We start from the raw sequence: 20,878 nt of genomic DNA, 5'->3' as shown, positions 1-20,878 counted from the left end.
AAATCTCAAAACTAAGGCACAAAGCTCTGACATCTCTTATCCACAGTCCTACAGCAAACGCATAACAATGTTCAATGGAGAATCCAATGCCCCAACTCTGTGTCCCACTCGAAATCATGAGACTTCCAGAATAAAAGTACTGACCAAATGGATTAGGATCCCTTGCTTAATTGAGCCTGGGCGAAGAAATCAGATATTTGGCAAAGGTTTTGCTGATTTTGTCTGTGGGTGTGTATGTGAAGATGAACAAGAAAACTCATAACAGAAATAAGGCACAGGCAATAAAGACAATCCCTGTTTGGTCATGCTAGCTGTGTGTGGAATTGTATAGCATGCACTCAGAGGTCTCTGGAGACACACTGCTGTGATGGTTTGTGGACTAAATCCCTTCACTTGTTCACTTGTCTTTCTTCAATCCATTGACAAAAATGGTTTTGTAAGTCCATAGGTTGTCAATTTAAATGAAACGCATAAAATTCACTCATTGTGCCAAATTCACACCATAAGCTGTACAGAAGTAACCAGGACTCTAAAACATGAAAAACATGAAAGCGAATACAGCCCATTCTTACTTTCCTTGCAAAATCTCTCAGGCGTATTTAGAAGCAGTGGGAATAAAAGGAGCATCAATGCTGGCAATGGACACATTGCTATGCATTTATTTTGCCCTGCTCTCTCTGAGAAGCATAGAGAATCTAATTCTTCATTAATCCCAATTTCCTTTAACTCTACAGCAGTTTCATTCCTCATTATTTCATTAGCACTAAGAACATAACTGAAAATAAATGCTCTCTGACAGCTATATCATTAAATGAGGCCAGCTTACAAACCTGATACAGCAGATATGTCTGAACTCACTCACTCCTATGTAGCTGAAGCTGAAGCATTTACATCCATTCCCTCACCCCCTTTATCTCTGCTATGTGCTCTAAACCACTTGCCTAGGACAGGGTACATATAACCCACACACTTTGGAAATGATTACTGATTTTGTTACATGCTGCTCTACCCTATCAAGGATCCTTTAGGGAGCTTCTTCCTCTCTCTTCCACTATTACAAGAAGGGAGTTATAAATTGTCTTACCTTAGTTTTCTTTTTCTTCATCCTGAGGACCCTTGATGCAATCTGGATGGTGGACAGTGTCTCGGCATAGTTCCCCGCAGCAGCTGAAATGTGAGCTATCATTGTGGTGCGGCAGTTCATATTCCCCAAAGACTCCCGAAGCAACATGGTGAGCTTGCTGTCTCTGCAAAATAAAATGAATTAAGGCTACATTAGTGAGCAAGGTTTCACTTTGACCATCATGATGTAACTTGGGTCTCAGGAAGATTTTTTTTCTCCCCCTTTAATGGAATCCTAATTAGTTTCCTTCCTTAGGTTTGAACTACGTTGTGCCTGCAGATGAGCGTGCTGAAAGACCCTGGACTGCAATTTAAACTTCTTTCCTCTTCCCAGTTCCCCCTCCTGTCTTCTGGCTTCTGTCCTTCTGCAGAGGTGCAGAACACTGTCAGAGACTATCTGTTCAGGGGCTGCTGCAGCAAACATCAAACTGCTGCCATTTTCCAGTGTGCAGTCTGCAAGATAACTATGGCCCAGCTCTGGAGGACAAGAGGGTAGTGGATTAGATTAGAGCACCCAAATTTTTTCTTGTCTTCTAGGGCACTGGGTGACTCAATAATAGCTAAATCACTGAAATTAATTTTGGATTATGCCAGTGAAACACAAAAAAAATCAAGCCTTAAGACTTCACACAATTGTTCTTTCATTTTAAATCTTTTCTTCCACTAAGGCTGAGAAATCAAATTTTCTGTTCTTGCCATTTACTCTATTGTTCAGCATAGGATAGATTCTGAGATGTTGATGCCTTTTTGTGGGGCTGTCTGTGACTAGACTAAGAATATGAATCTTAACAGCATATTGATACATATATAACACTTCTGTGATGGTCACCTAATCATGCAGCTAGAAATGCATGACATAATTTTTAAAGAGAGCTTTTGCTACAAGGTGTACAGCTCAACTAGACTGTTAGCTGGGAAATGGCATCCTCTTGAAGGAAGCCTCACCCGCACTAAAGGTTGTGGATCATAGATACATACACCTGAAAGAAAAGACAGAAATAGCCTGATATTTACTTATTGCTAAAGCAATCACTTTCACTCTTGTAATGATAGCAATACCTTCAGTGTCTGGGGACCAGATTTTGGGGACACATTGTTCAATATCTGTTAATGACCTTTGATGCACATGTGCCCTTGGTTGTCCACATTTCCAGCTCATTGGAGTTCAACAGCTGCTGGGAGCTGAAGCTATGCCTACTGGATGGGACTGACAGACAAATACCAAATTTCTTGAACCTTTCTTTATGACTGAGAAATCTACAGCATTGGGGATGCATATTTTGACTTGTCTAGCAATAAGTCTGGGGAGCTCATAAGTTGTACTTCTCCTGAAACTTCTAGTGCTTGTGACTTTAGCTAGGCTAACAGACTTTACTGGAAGTAAAACACTTTTTTTCCAGGAGTTCTGCTTCCATCTGCTCCAGACACATTGAAGACAGTCTGGTGCCTTTGAGAAGAAAACAAACATCCATAAAGACTATACTGAGACAGCCCCACTCATTTCATATGTGACCTAGGGTTGCTTTGAATCCACAGATCCAGAGTTAATAGGCTGCTGAATCCCAGGTTAGTGGCCCTCCTTTCCATCAAGGAAAAATTAAGATGTCAAATTTTGTACATCAGTTATTGTCACTCTGATACAGACTTACATGGAAATTATTAACATCTGCACAAAAATCAATAACAAGCCTTTCATTTGCTAGAGCTTCTATCGTAGCAAAACATGAGACGACAGGGGAAAGGGCAAAAGAATACATTCTGTACATGTCGGTCTCCTGAGAACACATAACCCATGCAGTCAGCACACTGTGGTGTGGTCCTCCTGGAGGTATATGCATTATGAATATAAAATAATCTGTGCCACCTGGCTTCAGCTGAAATACACACTTACAAGAATGATGATACAGAGGAAATTCCTATTCTATAATTCAAATGATCCTCTGACATTCTCAGATAAGAACTAAAGGGCAGATTTGTTTAGGATTAAAACCTGAAATCCAGCAGCAAGAAAAGCCCAGCCAACAGTGATTTCTAATTTCAGAGTTTGTTCATTCAACACACTCTGCATCTTAACAATCAGCTTCATTTTGCACCCAGACATAATAATGTAGCCTTATGTTACTACGGTACACTGAAAAATAAAGTAAAGAGGAAGAAAACTGCTAAACACAGATTTTTGTCAATTCTGAACGTTGTCATAATATAAGTTCACTGGCTCAGGGTTCACTGATCTCTCACAATAGCACCTGTTAACTTCTAAAGTAAAGAAAGAGAATCAAAGAGCAAATAATAACACAAAAATGTGTGGCTTAATGTTTAGCTCACCCTCTCCTCATCAAGTAAAATATCAGTAAAATATTTTGGACGTCTCACTGAAATTTGCTTAACAGACTTTATAAGACACAAAGTAGATGCTTTGTTCTTCTGAATGCTGGCATGGCATTTCCACCTAAAAAGAAGAAAGGCTGTGAATTGTTTCATTACATGATTCATGAGCTGGTATTTGCAAAAGCAAAATTTCCCATGAAAGCAGAAGTTTATAAGAAGATCTGTGCTGCTTCACTGGAAGAGCTTTGAGAAGGAAGACCTTTATTCTTCTGTCTGTGCAATCTAAACTAATTTTGAAGAAGTTTACAGGATTGCTGCCCCTGGGTCCATTTTGCTCAGTGTATTAAGCAGAGGCTGGCTTGTAGAAGGTCCTGGATTTCCCACAGAGGCATGGTGAAATGCACCAATGTCTTTATACCAAATGGGAAATCTTCAGGAATGCTAATGGCCTATCTCTGTTGGCTCCAAGAGCAATAAAATTACATGCCTGAGCAGTATATCGTTATGACCCCATTCTATATACCTGGCTTCATTTTAAATGTTCTATCCCATTTCTAATGTTTTTATAGTTTAGGAAATTTACCATAGCCTGTCATGAACATGGGGATATAATCCCCACACAGAGAACACTGAAGGTGGGTTCAGGATATCATACTTTAGACTTCTTCATGCTCCTCATACCTTTCTGCATTTTCCTTCTTCATGATTGACTAAGTATTCTCAGGTTCAAACAATATAGAATCTTACACTGAAGAAGAAAGTACCCAAGATCATGATACATTTCCTTGGACATTGCATAAATCCCACTTGCCTATGTGCATTAAGTCAAATTCTTTAAGTTCATTTCCATTTTTCCACTAGACCCCTGCCTCAGTCACTGAAAAGGACAAACATTGTTCACTGAACAAGAAGTTATGCAGTCTTTCATTTAATTCTATCCTTTTAATGTGTGGACTTATGCCTTATCTACTGTTAGGACTATACAAACGAAGCTCTGAATCCAGAATGACTGATTTCTTCAAAGGTTCAAAGGTTCCTTTTTACTTCTTTTATTTTTTTTCTTCTGTGGAGCTCATTAATGCTGTATCTGATGAATGCCCCTGGGGTGAGGTATATAATCCCAATAACACCTGTAGCATTGAATACTTCACTAACTATAGGTGTTTCATGTGAAGCACTGCTATTTCAGAGTACTGAACATTACACAGTCTTTTATATTCAAATTACAGCTAACTGACTTCTCTAGCAGAGAAAATGGGGCAGCTGGTTCTCAATCTGGCTATCCAGAAAACCGTGAACATACAGTTAATAGAACATCTAAAAATTTTAGGAACGGATTGGCAGAGCCAGTTCTGAAGGTTGTAGCAGCTCCTTTCAGAGTATCTCCCTTCTCCTCCGCAGTCTCATTTTCCATATACCTTCCAGCTTCTGCTCCAAATTAGGGAAGGAATTTAATGACAAGACCACATCACTGTACAGTCCTGATTCATCTCTAAAGCATGTTCTTTATCTGCCTTGAAAAAGAATAAGGTGGGGAGAGAGGGAATCCTACAAAGACAACACAACATATACCTCAACATATACCACAACATACAAACATGCCAAAGTATGTTTGCCAGGAAATCCTTAATTTTGGCATTTCCTGTTCCTGAAGTGATTAATTCCACAATTTGAATGCTCTTATTATATACATTTTATGCAATTTTATGTGGATTTCTGTTTACACTTCAATGAGACAACAGCAAGCCTGGAACCTTCCTATGTTCTACAAAGCCTCAGTGGCTGAACTTGTTGACTAGTGGGCAGCAGCAGCCAGCTGCCACCTTTTATATCAATGAGATGTAGAGAAGGAGGCCATGACTCACAATTTACCATGAAGCTTTGCTAGTATTTTCTGCCTGCAAAAGCGCAACAAGACTCAGGAGTATTGCTGTGATGTAGAAGTGCTGTGTTTTCATGTGTTCATATCCTTTTTGCCATGCTTTTCTCTCATCAGACAATCTTGTTCTTTCATCAGTATCCGTCCTAGGCTTTCTTCATCCAATGTTCTTACTTGTTCTCATCCCCATACCATGATCCCTCCCCCAGCTCCTCACCTAAAAAGCCTAGCAGAGCCCTATTTCATCATGCTGTGGTCTAACCAGCTACATCAGCCTTTGCCAGTCTCCAGCATCATTGCTAGACATTTTCCCAGTACTAACCTCCTCATTCCTCACCTCTTGCTCCCACTAATGTCCTCCACAGTCTCTGCCTGACCTCCAAAGACCATCCCAGGACTTGATTCCTCTCAGCTGCACACTGATACCCAGCAGAGGAACCCTATAGCCCTGCCATAATTTGGCATGGCTGACTGCATCATGCTGCCCAGGTGAGGCACAGGTCATGGTGCAGGGAAGCAGTGCCGTTCTCAATCTTTCTCTGTCAGGTCCTTCAGCTTTATGAAAATCCATGCGAGCAATATGTTTGAAGTGAGCTACATAGAAAAGAGGCAAATGGTAATTGCTTTTGTTTAGAGCTGCAAAATAGACTTCATGAATAGAAAATGAAGCAATAAGAATAAATGTTACGCTCAGGAAATTCGCAGGAGTTTTTGTTACCCAGCATCTCATTCTCTGTATGGGAGAGGCAAACACAGGACTGTTCCACAAAAGGAGGGAATACTAGAGAGGAAAAGCTAAAGTCTTGGAATAATGATTCTTTTGAGAAATTATTTAACCAATTATATTATATACTTTGGTTTGGTTCCTCCCCCCCATAAAAAATATTTTCTTTGTCTCCTCTTCCCTCACACCCCACTGCTATGAGGACTCTGGCTATTCAGTGGCAACAGCAGCACCACCAGAAATAGAAATAATAACACTCCACAAGGGATACAATACAGTGTTATAACTAAGCCTTATGATGTGCAAGGGTATGTGTTTGTGTTCTCTATTAATCATATACCTTAGTGTCTTCCTCGGCACTTGGCCAAAAGGAAAAAGTTGTCAAATCCCTCAAGGTGTTATTGTTACAGGATCAGATGATGTATGCCTTGAGGTGTCTTGTAATCTAATTATTTATAGAGGTATGTAAAAGGAAAAAATCTCAGTAACTTTGACAGTTATTTTTGATCATGAAGTCTTCACTCTGCTCCCTTGTGCTGATGCACTGCTTTATTCATAGTAATAAATGCTTGCATAACAAGGAAACCATGTAAATACTCCATCTGATTTTGGCTTTTATTGCATGGAAATAATCTCTACAGAGGACAGTTTATAGCTTTAAAGGCTCAAACCCAATAGCAGATGTTACAGGTGTGTAACAGCTGAGTTCATGATGAACCAGTAGAGTCTGCCTAGCTATGTCTTTCCTTTCTGTTAATAATTTTGACAGAGAGAGAGAGAGAGAGAGAGAGAGAGGAAACAGGAGGAATGTGTGTAGGCACAGGCAAAATGAGGCCAGGTGGAGTGATAAAGCCTTTAGTAGTTCAGCCATTTAAACCTGGCTTTTTTTAGCAGAACAAAGCAAGGCAGTAGAAGAAAGATGGGTAACATGTGGGACCTTTAACCTGGGGAATCCTTCACCTGGTGAAATGAGGTATTGGAGAAATAATGAACTTCTTCCAGGTGGAAGCTGACTAGCCTTAAAGAGAAAATTAAGTGAAGTGGAAATCTCCACCGCCACTTAGTTATCTTGTATGAGGAACGCCAGAACAACCCAGAAACCTGGGCTCACTGCACAAGGGAAGGGGAAGCCAGCTGAAGGGACTACACTGAAGGGGATACTGTCCTCGGGTTTGTGTAGTAGGAAAATCACAAGCAAATCTAGAAGAGATGTGACACTGCAGCAGTCAAGAGCAGGAGAAAGGTGTTGTTGCAGTCAAGTATGGGATAACAGGACTTACACTTGAGTTCTAGTGTTACAAAAAGTATGATGGGGTTCCCCCCATCATTCTTGTCATTTAAGAGCTTATCTATGAAAATTTCATATTGCAGAACAATCTTTGTGCCTGTGACAACACATGAGCATATGGCAGACGCAAAAAAACCCCAGCATCTTTTGCTTCTTTTACCAAAGACAGAAAAACTAATGACAGAAGAATAGAGTCTCAATATCTCCAGTTACTCTGACTTCTTGAAACAGACTGTCCCTCTCACCATAGAAGTGGATCATTCAGGAGCTTTACATTGTGTATAAACTTTGCTCCCGAAGCTGATGAAACTTGAATTGTCTACAAAACAGCAGAAGAGTATGTTACCCAAAAATAACACAAAATGGACATAAAATGCCCCACTCTTTGGAGGTCCTGCTGACTGGTCTTACCAATTCAAGCTTATCCATAGCAGAACTATCTCACAATAAAGTAATTGCTACCACATGCCACTTCTACTTTTGCCTATGCATTAAAGAACATATAGCTTCTAGCATTGCGAGCCCAAGTCTGAGCTGCACACCATTATGCTAGCCCTGGGGAAGCACTGAGAGGGCTCTATCTTCTCATTTCTGCCTGGTGACACCAGTGAAGCTAAATAAGCATGGGATTCATTTAAATAATTTAACCAATAAGAAAAAAAAGTTCCCCACAGTCTTCTCCCCAGCTACATGAATTCATGTGGTTGGGTTCAGGTGCACCTCACACTTGGCAATATGAAATCGAAGACATAAACCTTTATTTACAGGTCAACCTGCTACTCAAACTAGAACTCAGAGATCCAGATGCACTTTAAAGTCACAGCAAGAGCAAGTGTTGGGGTAGGAGGGAGGATGTTGTTGGGAGGGCAGCTCTGCTGGAGACCATTGACAGTTTCAGAAAAGAGGACTGCACCGAAAATGGAAAAAACAATCCCTCTCCCCTCTGTACTCCACCTCACAGCACAGAGCCAAACATCACTCACAAGCAACCATTAAAAACACACCAACAAAGCTCAAAGATAATGAAAAAAGAAAAAGATCCTAGTGGTCTGTCTCGTAACAGTGCCAGCTCCTAATCAATTCTAGCTGAAAAACAGAAGCACAGTTAATCCAGGGAGCTAATTAGGCTCAGCAACTATATGCTGGAGTTAAAGCCAGATTCCCCAAAACCTACAATGCCGTTGGTTAAGAAAAAGTGTGCAGTGAATAGACCGTGATTTACATGAGAAAAAAATACCCACAGTTAAAACTGATAATGATCCACATTTTAAATAATTTAAGGACTCTGCATGTGGCCAGGCTCTGCTGTAACTTCTACTTCGATCATGCATGATACACTCACAGATGGAAGGAAAAGACCTTCTCTCTCCCATACCCCTCCTTGTTTGGCTCTCTTATTTGGGAGCATTATGACAACCACAAGTTTGGCTCAGCTTATCTCTATGAAGCCATTTGGCTGGTTTATATGAGAAAGCAACAGCCATATCGGCTCATGACTAGCAATTGGAGCAGCTTAGGAGCCTGCTTGCCTCTCCTCCAGGGTGCCTGCACCTTGGCAGTGCAGCAGGAGCACAGGGAAGTGGTGAAGAGTGGCTGGTCAGCACATGTGCCTACAGAGCAGTGATGTGGAAAATACATTGCAAGAAAGAAGCATGAGGAAATATCCCCTGTCAATCTGCTGAGGACATGTTTTGTGAACCACCTTCACACCAGCCCCTCTGATGACTAATAATTGTATAAGCACAGCAAAGAGACCCCCAGCAAGGGCATTTCCAACACCCCTTCATCAGCATGAAGAGCAGGATCCACACCTTTTGCTCAGCATCTTTGCTTGCAGTGCTGCTGCCTCCAGCTCTCACCACCTTCACAGGGTCAAGCAGTAGTTTGCAGGATCGTGCGCTGTAGGACCCGGCTATTTTTGAGCATGACTGAGTAAAGCAAGTCTCTCCACTTTGTATTCAAGAGGCTAAGCAATGAAGATGTTTTCCAGAAGATCTCAGCTTCCTGCAGCTCAGCTGCTGCCAGTTCCATTGGCTGGGATCATATATACTGAAGAGCCACCACCAGTGACAGCCCCTGCAGAGAGGGCAGGACACTAGACACCTCAAAACCCCTTTCAGTGCAAATAAGCACCTGCCTACCAGACTGGCATGACTCTTGTGTTACTCACATCCCAGGCAGCTAGGTGATCCTTTTGGCTGTCTTCCTGGTGAATATGGCATGGCAGTTAGGAGGTGGAAAAGAGCACTCCTGTGCTGTCCGGCCACAAGCAGCCCACTGCTGGTTGTGCAGCAGCACCCATGATGAGCCTGAGCAGCAAGCAACAGCGCTTTGCTCTTTGCTTGCAAGGAGTGTTATGATTCATACATACCAAGAGTGGAATACCAGAGTTATTTCCTCAAACGAAAATTAACTTCAAATGTTTGTAATTGATCCATGAATATTCATGATCTTTTGGGAGGATTTCATAATTAGTTCATTCTGGTTAGGCTCATTTGATCTGCAGTAGCAACAGCAGTAGTTTACGCTCCTTCATCAAGATGCCAACAATTTGGCAGCATGACCTTCCCTGTTTCCTGCACTGGAAAGCAGCCCTAGTTATCCTAATTGCAATCCCAAATGGAGTGGTACCTGAAAATAAATTGACTGCTGCTCAGTTTTAGATACCTCTCCACTTGGCACTAGCATAAATGGATGACATCTCCACAAAACTAGGAAGGACATTCAGCAAAATTCTTCACATTTTAACGAATAAGATTTTATATGACAACCTCTTAAAGCTTTTAGCTCACATCATTATAGCAGAGGGCCGTGCGAGTGCACACACTACTGTGCAGAAAGGAAAACAAAGAAAAAAGAAGGCAGACTTTGGCTATCATTCCTTTTATGAAAATTACACAAGTCATCTATGTCACTTACTAGATGTATTCCCAAAGAAAGTTAGGCTTAAGAGTTCATACTGTCTATGCACCTGCATGCAAGCTTGACTTCATCACCTCCAGCAACAAAATTCTATCCTGTTGGACAATTTGAATAAACTTTCAGGAAATAATGTTAAAAGCCTGAAAGATATAGAGTCTCTGTAAATGCTATGATAATTGGTGGCTGAGTGGGTGAAAAAAAACAAACCTCTTATTTGTGCTGTCACAGAAACAAGACTGAAACTCCACTCTTGAAACTTCTAGAGAAAGCACACAGAGGAGAGACATTACCAAGCATAGAGGAACTTTCAGCCAGTATTTATACCCTTTTGGATGTCAAAATTAAGAGACAAATTGTTGGAAATAATATTTTCTCAATGCTGATGCTCTCAGAATGGTTCATTTAGATCAACAGACCAAAAAATATGCACTCATATGGAAGTGGCTCCTGACTATAAGCTGTCAAAACACAAAGCAAAGCAGTGAAAATATTAAACCAACAGTGCTAAAGCAAACTAAACAATCAGAAGCCTCCACTTGTGTTTCCGTCTTTGGTAATAAATTTAGTATCTTTTAAAGTCCCTCTTTAAAGCAGAGCAAACTCTGCTTCACAGAGAAGCATGAAACTGTTAAAAGCTGCTAAAAGAAGCAATTCCTATCCACTGGCAAGTGAGATGGACTTTGCACACTTTGCACCAGCCAACTGATGTGCTAACCTAGGATAGGAATGAAGCAGGTGAAGCGACTTCCAAACCAGGGGAGTTTTTATGTGTCATCTCCTATTTATCTGTTGGGGAGACACTGGCCTCAGCTGCTCAGCTCCAAACCATATAGGAATTAAAAAAACATGACTGTTATTTAGGAATACTGTATTGGCATGTACAGGTAGTATGTACAGGACCTAGACAATGTGCGTGCCCATCTTCTTCCAAAAATCTGTAATTACCTGGCTAAGTATGGACTTAGTTATCTAACTGGACACATTATTTCTCTTTTGAGAAGTGTAAGAAAGTTGAGTTTCTCCTTTAAACCTATGTTTTTTACAAAGCAAAATGGACTAGAAAGCTAGTTTCACTTCACAGATTCCATTTGTTTCACGATTCAACATATAGTTTCAGGGTCAAAGTAAGTTTCTGAGACACCTGCAATGACATCTGCAGAATCTGATGAACATAGTGTTCTGTGGCCTGTAAGTCTCTATATTTCTACTGCCAACAATCAACAGGAGCAGGGTAAGATTGTGAACTGGATAGAGACCAAAAACTCCTTTCACATAAAAATGAATGGCCTTCAGACAGCAACAACTTTCATCCAAAGATGGGCTGAGCTACTCACACAATGGGCTGATTTAGAGATGTGACTAGACATATTGAGTGACAACGGTGATGGTGTTATCTTGTATGACAGTTAAAGATCCTAGATGAAAAAAACTGTATCTCTGCCTGGTTTTGGTGATGTTCAAAACCGAGCCTCAAATCGGAGATTTTATGAACAGAAACACACAGCACTATGGCTTGAACTGAAACCTAAAGAAAGGCTCCTATAGGCTTCAGCATATTCTGAATTGTTTTTTTACCGATTTAGTGGCTGGGTACATGAGACAGTTAATAAAATAATCCCTTGTTAAGTCAAACACATGGGAACTAAGTTAAATTGCAGAGCCACCAGCAGATCTGTGATAACATTTTTGCAAGTATAGGGCCAAATCTAGCAGCTGCTGAAGGGAAGTGGGAGTTTTGTCAATTAAAAACACACAGACAAGAAAACTAAATGTTTGGTTCTTTTACCCTTCTCACACTCCACCATATTTTATTCACAGAGGATACCAAATAAAACCCGAGGGACTCCTGTCTCCATGCAAGTCCTATGTACTGGAAGTAAAAGTGAACAAATCAATATATAATGATTTTTAACATATACATATTTGCTATTTAAACCATTTAGAGATAGGCTGTATCAAATACATTTATCTTCATTTATGCAGCAATTTAAAATATTAATGATGCACATGCATTTTTCATGTTATCTGGAAGTTTATCTCCCCCTTTAAATACATTCTTCTATTTATTTTGCCCACTATAATACCATTAATTAGACAAGCTCCTCAATAGGCTGTTATCTCCCTGGCACTTCAGAGATCTTTTAATAGCTTGTGACAGCAAAGGAAAGGAACTCTTTTGAACTTGCCATTTAGTAATTGTTACATAGCTTGCAGTTTTACCTGAGGTAACCAGAGCACGCTTTAGGGTTTGATAGGTATCTATTAAGTCCAGAAAATAAACTGAAAATATGAGTATTTCCACGTTAATAGCTGCCTCTCCACAATGCTGGTAGTCAGAACAGAGTTGTGAGTCCAGAAAGCAATATAAAACTGCTAAAGTGTGTATGCATTTAGTTTTAAATGATAAAAAGTTATCTATTAAAGAGTTAGCTGTCCAAAATCCCAGAAGCACTAACATAAAATTTCAAAGGCAAGCTGAGCCAATCTTTCATAAAAAGCTCCTTTCAACCTTCAACGGTCTTCAAAATGCCTTAATCTGGACACATTTACAACATCCCTGGAAGGTCCCCCTTCTGTTTACAAAGCTGCTGCTGAAGTTCAGGAATTCCTGCAGCTGAAAACAGTTGAGGCTGCAAGACTATTTTGGCAAAGAACTTACTCTAGTCTTATACCCCTTCTTTGGCATCTGGTTTTGAATTTAGAGAGAGGATACTAGAAGGACATATTGCCTCAATCAGTATGACCATTCTTACGTTTTTAGGTTTATGTTATAGTGGTTTACAGGAAGGTTCTGTAACCTCCTTCCTGCAACCCCTCTGCATGTCTGCTGTGACCTCGTAAGGATGGGCAAAAGTGTTCCTCAGCATCCAACCAACCCAGCCCTGGTCAGTGTGTCTGGAGATACTGGAGAGGCCAAGAGGAAAGACAGTCATTCTGCATGGACTCCACAGCAGGAGGAAAGAAGAAACAGAAATGCACTGTTTTGTCCTGCAAGCTTGATCCCCACGGGATGTCATCAAAGCAAAGGTGAGAAGAAACTGAATAATCAACTCATGCCCCTACCCAGTACAAGAGAGTCCTATAACACTCCTTAAGTATTTAGAAGACTCATCCTTAAAAACATTAGGGCTTCCTAGCACTGCCCCCACACACTTCCATTTCAGGGTGGCATGCTGGAAGCCATCTACCCGCCCTGCCATTTACCCACGGCCCCTTTGTTTCCATTGTTCTCACTCCCCGGCCACAGGAATGTTCCTACTGCATGTACAGATATAACTTACACTCCTTCTCTTGCTCTCTCTATTCCCTAGCTCTATTTGGGTATGCAAGACAATTTTTTTTTAATCTTCTCTGACATGAAAAGCTATCCCGCACCCCTTGTCAGCCCTTCTTGTACTTTTTTCAATCTGTATTCATCCTTCATCTATATCAGTAACCAGAGCTGCATCCAGGAGAGGATTTACTAGTCCTTACATAAAAGCATTACTATTTTCCTGCTGTCATTCCAAATAGCCCCTCAGACTTCATTACCTTCTCACTGTTACGTCACTCATGGACACCGGTGATCATTAACCAATATGCTTAAATGAGCAGACATACACCACCCCCTTTCTAGTTGATGAGATCCCAGATTCCGTAGAAATCGTTAGCAGTCTGTCAGGGTAAGCTCTTGCATCAGTGCCTTTTGAATTACTCTAGCTCTTGAGGTCCCACAGCTGCACCCATCTGATGTTCTCATCTTCCTTTGCACAGATGAAGGCTTTCAGCTTTGTGTAACCAGCTACTATGATTAGCATGCTCTCACTTTGTGTGTCAAGGCTGCCAATAGAAACACTAAATAAAATCTCTCCCAAAACTGGTCCTTGAAGAACTTCCCTGGTGACCTTCCCTCTACTCCAATACAACCCACTTCAATACTAGCTAGTACTGTCTTATCAGTCTTCACTATCTTTCTCACGCATCTTACAGCTCCTTGTCTTCTTCAGCTTAACTAATAATTTCTCAGGGGATTTCCATTTAATTAGTCACTCAGATCTAAACAAATTACATTTACCACTATTCTTTCATGTTGAAATTCAGACATTAGGTATCATGTCTGCATAAAGCAGAGGATGAGGGTACTATACAGAGGTTTATATCCAAATGTATCCCTGGTTTAGGAGGCACATAGAATTTCAATGCACACACAGCTGTTCCAGAGTTCCCTGTCTTGGGAATAGTTAAGTTATTTTAAGGCTCACCTTCTGAGAAGACAACACCTGTTGTCTGGATTTACTCTAAAGTGAGTTTTAACTCATGCCTTCAGAATTTGTTCCTCTAGCATCTGAAAGCTAATGCTAAGTTTTTGTGGTATCAGGACTTTCTTACCATTTCAGTGCTAACTTTTGTAGCTATTGCAGTAACAAAAATTGATCACTTAATTCAGATAATCTAGCAGTGAACTCATTTAAGCTCCTCTCTTCCCTCCATCTCTCCTCCTCTCCACACACGCTGATGAGCAAATCAGTGAGAGCAGGGTTTGTCTGTGGACAGTACGAATTTTACTCAGCCAGAGAATACATTAATCTAACTGCACTCCAAATTGTGAGGATCTGAATAAAGTCCCCCTGGGAGCACGGCGAAGAGGAGCACGGCAAAGAGGAGCAGGGCAGTTTGAGTGGCAGTTTGAGCAGGCAGGAAGAGCAGGCAGGGCGCAGAGAGGACCTAGAGACTAGACAGAAGACACTGAAGACCATGGTGGCCACCCGGCAGAAGATTAAAGCTGCTCCATGTGCTGCAGCAGGCAGGATGGGTGCTGCCACCCAGACAGAGCCACAGTGGGTGCATGCAGCTACCCAGACCCTGGGCTGCAGGCAGTGCCCCCCTCCCACACCAGCTTGTGCCTCTGTTACTGGCTCCACTTGTGAAAGCTGCGCGTGAGTGGGGGAACTCCTTCACATGGTGGAGGAGTTAAGGGAGGAGGTAAAGAGGCTGAGAACCATCAGGGAGTGTGAGGGGGAGATAGACCAGTGGAGTAGTGCCCTCTCACTAACTCAGCAGCCTGCTGGAGCTGGTGTCTCCAAACACCACCCACCTGCAAACTGCAAGGTTGGGGTTACAAGAGATGGGGAATGGCAGCAAGTTCCTGCCAGACCAAAGAAACCTGCTCCCCTCAACCAGACAGCAAAACCCTAGATCCCCCTGGTGAACAAGTACCAGGCACTGCAGGTGGAATCCAACCCTGAGGATGAGGATGATGGTTCCCACAGCCTAGAATCCTTCCCTAGGCCGCACCATCCTCAGAAAAAGATAAAAACATCCTCCATAAAGAAGAAGAGGAGGGTGATTGTTGTAGGGGACTCCCTCCTAAAAGGAACGGAGGGACCCATTTGCAGACTGGACCCACTCCACAGAGAGTTCTGCTGCTTACCGGGGGCATCAGTGAAGGAGGTAGCTAGAAAACTTCCTTCCCTGGTCCACGAGACAGACTACTATCCTCTGATAGTAGTCCAAACTGGTAACGATGGTCTAGTAAACAAAAAGACCAAAACCATCAAGAATGACTTCAAGGCCATTGGGAAAATGATGGAGAGCTCTGGGGCACAAATAGTATTCTGCTCCATCCCAATGCTAAATAGAGAGGAGCTGGAAGTCAGGAAGAAGAATTCAATTGATGCCTGGCTCCGAGCCTGGTGTGTGGAGAGGGGCTTTGGCTTCTTTGATCATGGGGTGGCTCACACACCCCCAGGCTTTCTTGCTAAGGATGGGACACGTGTGTCTCCTAGGGGGACTAAAGCCCTTGCTAAAAACCTAGCTAAGCTCATAAATGGAGCTTTAAACTAGATGTGAAGGGGGAGGGGGTTGAGACCAGGCTAGACAGGAACAAGCCTGGACATGGGGCAATGGTGATTGGGAGAGGGTGTGCTGGTGTGGACCACCAGTACCTCACCACACAGAAAGCGGGGGAGAACACACCTGGGGGTGCTAAGGGAGATACGGGCACTCTGGAGCTAGCTACTCCAGTTACTAGGCAATTGGGAATGAACTCTGTTCCCTCTAAGAGGGCTGAAGGCTCGGCAGATCAGCTGAAGTGCATTTACACCAATGCACGCAGCATGGGGAATAAGAAGGAAGAGCTGGAAGCTGTCGTAGGGCAAGGAGCCTATGATGTCGTTGCCATCACAGAAACATGGTGGGACGACTCACATAACTGGAGTGCAGGTATGGTGGGGTACAAACTCTTCAGGCGGGACAGGAAGGGTAGGAGAGGAGGCTGGGTAGCCCTCTTTGTAAGGGAGGACTTGGACGTCGTTGAGATGGATTGTGGCGATCAGGAGGTTGAGTGCCTGTGGGTTAAAATCAGAGGAGCCCACCAGAAGGTAGATTTTGTGATGGGAGTCTGTTACAGACCACCCAGCCAAGGAGAAACAGCTGATGAGCTCTTCTATAAACAGCTGGGGTTAACCTCTAGATCGATGCCTCTTGTTCTTGTGGGAGACTTCAATCTTCCTGATATCTGCTGGAAGTAAAATAGAGCAGAAAGGAAGCAGTCTAGGAGGCTCCTGGAGTGCATGGAAGACAACTTCCTTGCACAGCTGGTGAATGACCCAACAAGGGAGGGTGCCCTCCTGGACCTGCTCTTTGTGAACAGAGAAGGCCTTGTGGGGGATGTGGCAGTAGGTGGACGCCTAGGACAAAGTGATCATGAGATGATAGGGTTTTCTGTTCTAGGTGAAGTGAAGAGGGTGGTTAGCAGGACAGTAGCATTAAATTTCCTGAGGGCAGACTTTGAACTCTTCAGAAGGCTGGTTGGCAAAGTCTCATGGTAGACTTAAGGGCAAGGAAGCCCATGAGGGCTGGGAGCTCTTCAAAAAGGAAATCCTAGCAGCTCAGGAGAAAGCCATCCCCATGTTCCGGAAAAAAAGCCGACAGGGGAGAAAACCAGCTTGGTTGAACAGAGAGATCTTGAGCAATATCAAGAAGAAGAGAAACGTTTATGGGCTCTGGAAGAGGGGACAGGCCTTTTGGGTGGACTACAGGAGGGAAGTGAGATTGTGTAGAGAAAAAATCAGAAGGGCTAAGGCTCAACTAGAAATCAGATTGGCAAAGTCTGCAAAAGATAACAAAAAAGGTGGCCAGAGCCTTGCTAGCCCAACTAGACACCCAGAAGTCTATGGGGCCGGATGGGATTCATCCAAGGGTATTGAAGGAGCTGGTGGATGTGCTGGCCAAACCCCTTTCCATCATCTTCCAACAGTCCTGGAAGACTGGGGAAGTCCCACTGGGCTGGAGGCTGGCTGACGTTGTGCCCATCTACAAGAAGGGTCACAGGGAGGATCCAGGGAACTACAGGCCAGTCAGTCTCACCTCAGTGCCAGGGAAAGTCATGGAACAGGTGATCTTGAGTGCTATCATGAAGCACATGCAAGAGAACCGGGTGATCAGGCCCAGTCAACATGGGTTCACAAAAGGCAGGTCTTGCCAAACTAACCTGATCGCCTTCTGTGATAAAGTGACTCTGCTGCTGGATGAGGGAAAGGCTGTGGATGTGGTCTTCCTGGACTTCAGTAAAGCCTTTGACACAGTTTCTCACAGCATTCTGCTTCGGAAACTGTCAGCCTCTGGCCTGGACACTCTCCTGGGTGGAAAACTGGTTGGATGGCCGGGCCCAGAGAGTGGTGCTAAATGCTGTTAAATCCAGCTGGAGGCCAGTGACAAGTGGGGTTCCCCAGGGCTCAGTGCTGGGTCCAGCCCTGTTCAATGTCTTCATCAATGACCTGGATGAAGGCATTGAGTGCACCCTTAGCGAGTTTGCGGACGACACTAAGATGTGTGGAAGTGTTGATCTGCTGGAGGGTCGGGAGCCTCTGCAAAGGGATCTGAACAGGCTGTACCGCTAGGCTGAGTCCAATGGGATGAGGTTTAACAAGGCCAAATGCCGGGTCCTGCACTTGGGGCACAACAACCCTATGCAGTGCTACAGACTAGGAGAAGTCTGGCTGGAAAGCTGCCTGGAGGAGAGGGACCTGGGGGTGTTGGTTGACAGCCGACTGAACATGAGCCAGCAGTGTGCCCAGGTGGTCAAGAAGGCCAATGGCATCTTGGCTTGGATCAGAAACGGCGTGACCAGCAGGTCCAGGGAGGTTATTCTCCCTCTGTACTCGGCACTGGTGAGACCGCTCCTTGAATACTGTGTTCAGTTCTGGGTCCCTCACCACAAGAAGGATGTTGAGGCTCTGGAGCGGGTCCAGAGAAGAGCAACAAAGCTGGTGAGGGGGCTGGAGCACAAGTCTTACGAGGAGCGGCTGTGAGAGCTGGAGTTGTTTAGCCTGGAGAAGAGGAGGCTGAGGAGAGACCTCATTGCTCTCTATAACTACCTGAAAGGAGGTTGTAGAGAGGAGAGTGCTGGGCTCTTCTCCCAAAGTGACAGGGGACAGGACAAGAGGGAATGGCCTCAAGCTCCATCAGGGGAGGTTTAGGCTGGACATTAGGAAAAAATTCTTCACAGAAAGGGTCATTGGGCACTGGCAGAGGCTGCCCAGGGAGGTGGTTGAGTCACCTTCCCTGGAGGTGTTTAAGGAAGGGGTGGACGAGGTGCTGAGGGGCATGGTTTAGTGTTTGATAGGAATGGTTGGACTCGATGATCCGGTGGGTCTCTTCCAGCCTGGTTATTCTATGATTCTATAAAAGGAACAAATTGTTATATGAATAGAGGAATTAACAATGACTTGTTTCCTATGGGTTTGTGTCCTATGTTCCTCCATTCCGTACACTTCTGCTGTCCCTTCTTCTGCATAATCCCTATGACCTTTACCTTGCCACATCCCACCTAACCCATCTTCTCCAGCTGCAGCTCCTTCCTCTTTCCCTTTTGGCTTGTGCATACTGGCTGGCCAGCATTAGGCTTAGCTGGTTGGTGAGACAGCACACAAAGGAGTAGTAACTGCTGGCTTCACACCTATGATTCTATGATTCAAAGTGATTCATGACTGAGCCTGCTTCTGCCCTGTCCCTCTTCCAGTCTCAGCAGTCTTGCATGGACCTCAGATATCTGAAGGCCTGTCCCTGTGTTGAATCCGATTGGAAATGCCTAATTAAATTGCCAATTAAAAAATGTATTTGGATGTCTAGCAGTGAGATGGTGTGATCATGTATGCTTCAGTCTCTCAGAATGTGGCTAAATATCTCTTGGAGCATACATGTCAGATCCAGTTCTGCTCGTGGAGCTCATCAGGCTTCACAGTTTTGAAGGACAACATTGAGCATAGCAGTCATTTCCACCACCAGCTACTGAGGACAGATAGGATATTTCCCCTATTATCATTATGAGAGTGATTAGAGCCACCTAATTATAGCTGTGCATTGACAAAAATCTCAGCTCGCAGATGTCAAGTTTGCTGGTCTTTTAAGTATTTCATGTCCTGTGGCTTAGATTATTCCTGCTTTATAATTTTTCAGATCCCTGTTATGATTTTATGTCCAATTAATTCTGTGGGAGGACAGTACTTCTCAAATAAACACAGAGTAAACACGATCAATAGCAAACAGGCTGTTATGAGAGTTCAACTCATTATTCCATTGTTAATATATTCCAGTAGTTTCCAGGTTTAGTGCTTGGGTTTTTTTTCACGTGATGTATGACACATTAAATACATAGCAAATGGTTTAAAGGTCATGTCCTGTTTTCAAAGCTGCTACTGTACCAGTTTCAAAAAGAGTAATGATGACCCAAAAGAGACCAAAGAAGTTTTGACAATCCATGGATTTTCCCTCAGTCCAGCATATTTGCATATAGTGTAGCTAACATGTATTTGATCCAAGCATCTATAATTAACTCTTAACTTGTTATATATAAAGAAAAGTTTCACTCTCATTTCAGTGTTTTTGTTGCAGTATAATTCCAAGAAACACCAATTAGCTATCAAATGCTGACAGCTTGCACTTATCACTGATTAGGGCTAGATATGAACTATAAACCTAGCACATTACTATCATGCAACAGCTCATTACCAGTCTAGCTTTCCTAGCTAATCTTTTCTACTAATTTTTATTTAGGGACCTTCTGGCTAGCTCATCTGAAAATTATATACTAATGATCTGAGCAGAATTGAGAGCTTTAAATGGTAACATGGGAGAAAAAATAATTGTTTGATCTCTTTATGTTATGATAGGTGCCATTTAATGAATTAACACAGTAGAACATAGCATTCCATTTCAGATCTTGCAAATATTAAAGAAAACAGAAAAGAGTGAGAGCTTCGCACATTTCTAGACCTTGTCCACCATGTAAAAGAGCACCATATATAGTATCAGGGAATGCTTAGTAGTGCAGTCACTGAGACAGCAGTCAAGACACTATTTCCTGTGGGTCCCCTACAAGTCTACCATGGGGGATTGCCAAGGATGTGACTGCTGCAAGTAGACGGGACATGTCATATTTGAGAAGCAGCACAAGATCACTTTCAGGGGCTATGTCATTTCCTGCAATCTAACTGTGCTGAAGTTTCTTTTTTTGAAGACCACAAGATTCACCCAACAATCCTTATTGTGCCCTGTGTTTACTGGCTCCTACTCCGAATGAGTCAGAGATGGTCAAAATGCAAATTAATGCTTTGAAAAAAAATTGTGTCTCTAA

General features: G+C 42.9%; 1 protein-coding gene across 1 annotated transcript in view; it reads right to left on the bottom strand.

Moving 5' to 3' along the window:
- KIF26B (kinesin family member 26B) overlaps positions 1 to 20,878 on the bottom strand; it is a 298,400-nt gene that overhangs the window by 20,680 nt on the left and 256,842 nt on the right. The window contains exon 12 of the mRNA XM_069850882.1: positions 1,085 to 1,247. Within this exon, the coding sequence (XP_069706983.1) occupies positions 1,085 to 1,247 (163 nt within the window). The remainder of the gene's footprint in view (positions 1 to 1,084; positions 1,248 to 20,878) is intronic.

The sequence above is a fragment of the Phaenicophaeus curvirostris genome, chromosome 2 (assembly GCF_032191515.1).
Source record: "Phaenicophaeus curvirostris isolate KB17595 chromosome 2, BPBGC_Pcur_1.0, whole genome shotgun sequence".
NCBI classification, from domain to species: Eukaryota; Metazoa; Chordata; class Aves; order Cuculiformes; family Cuculidae; genus Phaenicophaeus; species Phaenicophaeus curvirostris.
This window is presented reverse-complemented; position numbering and strand designations above follow the sequence as displayed.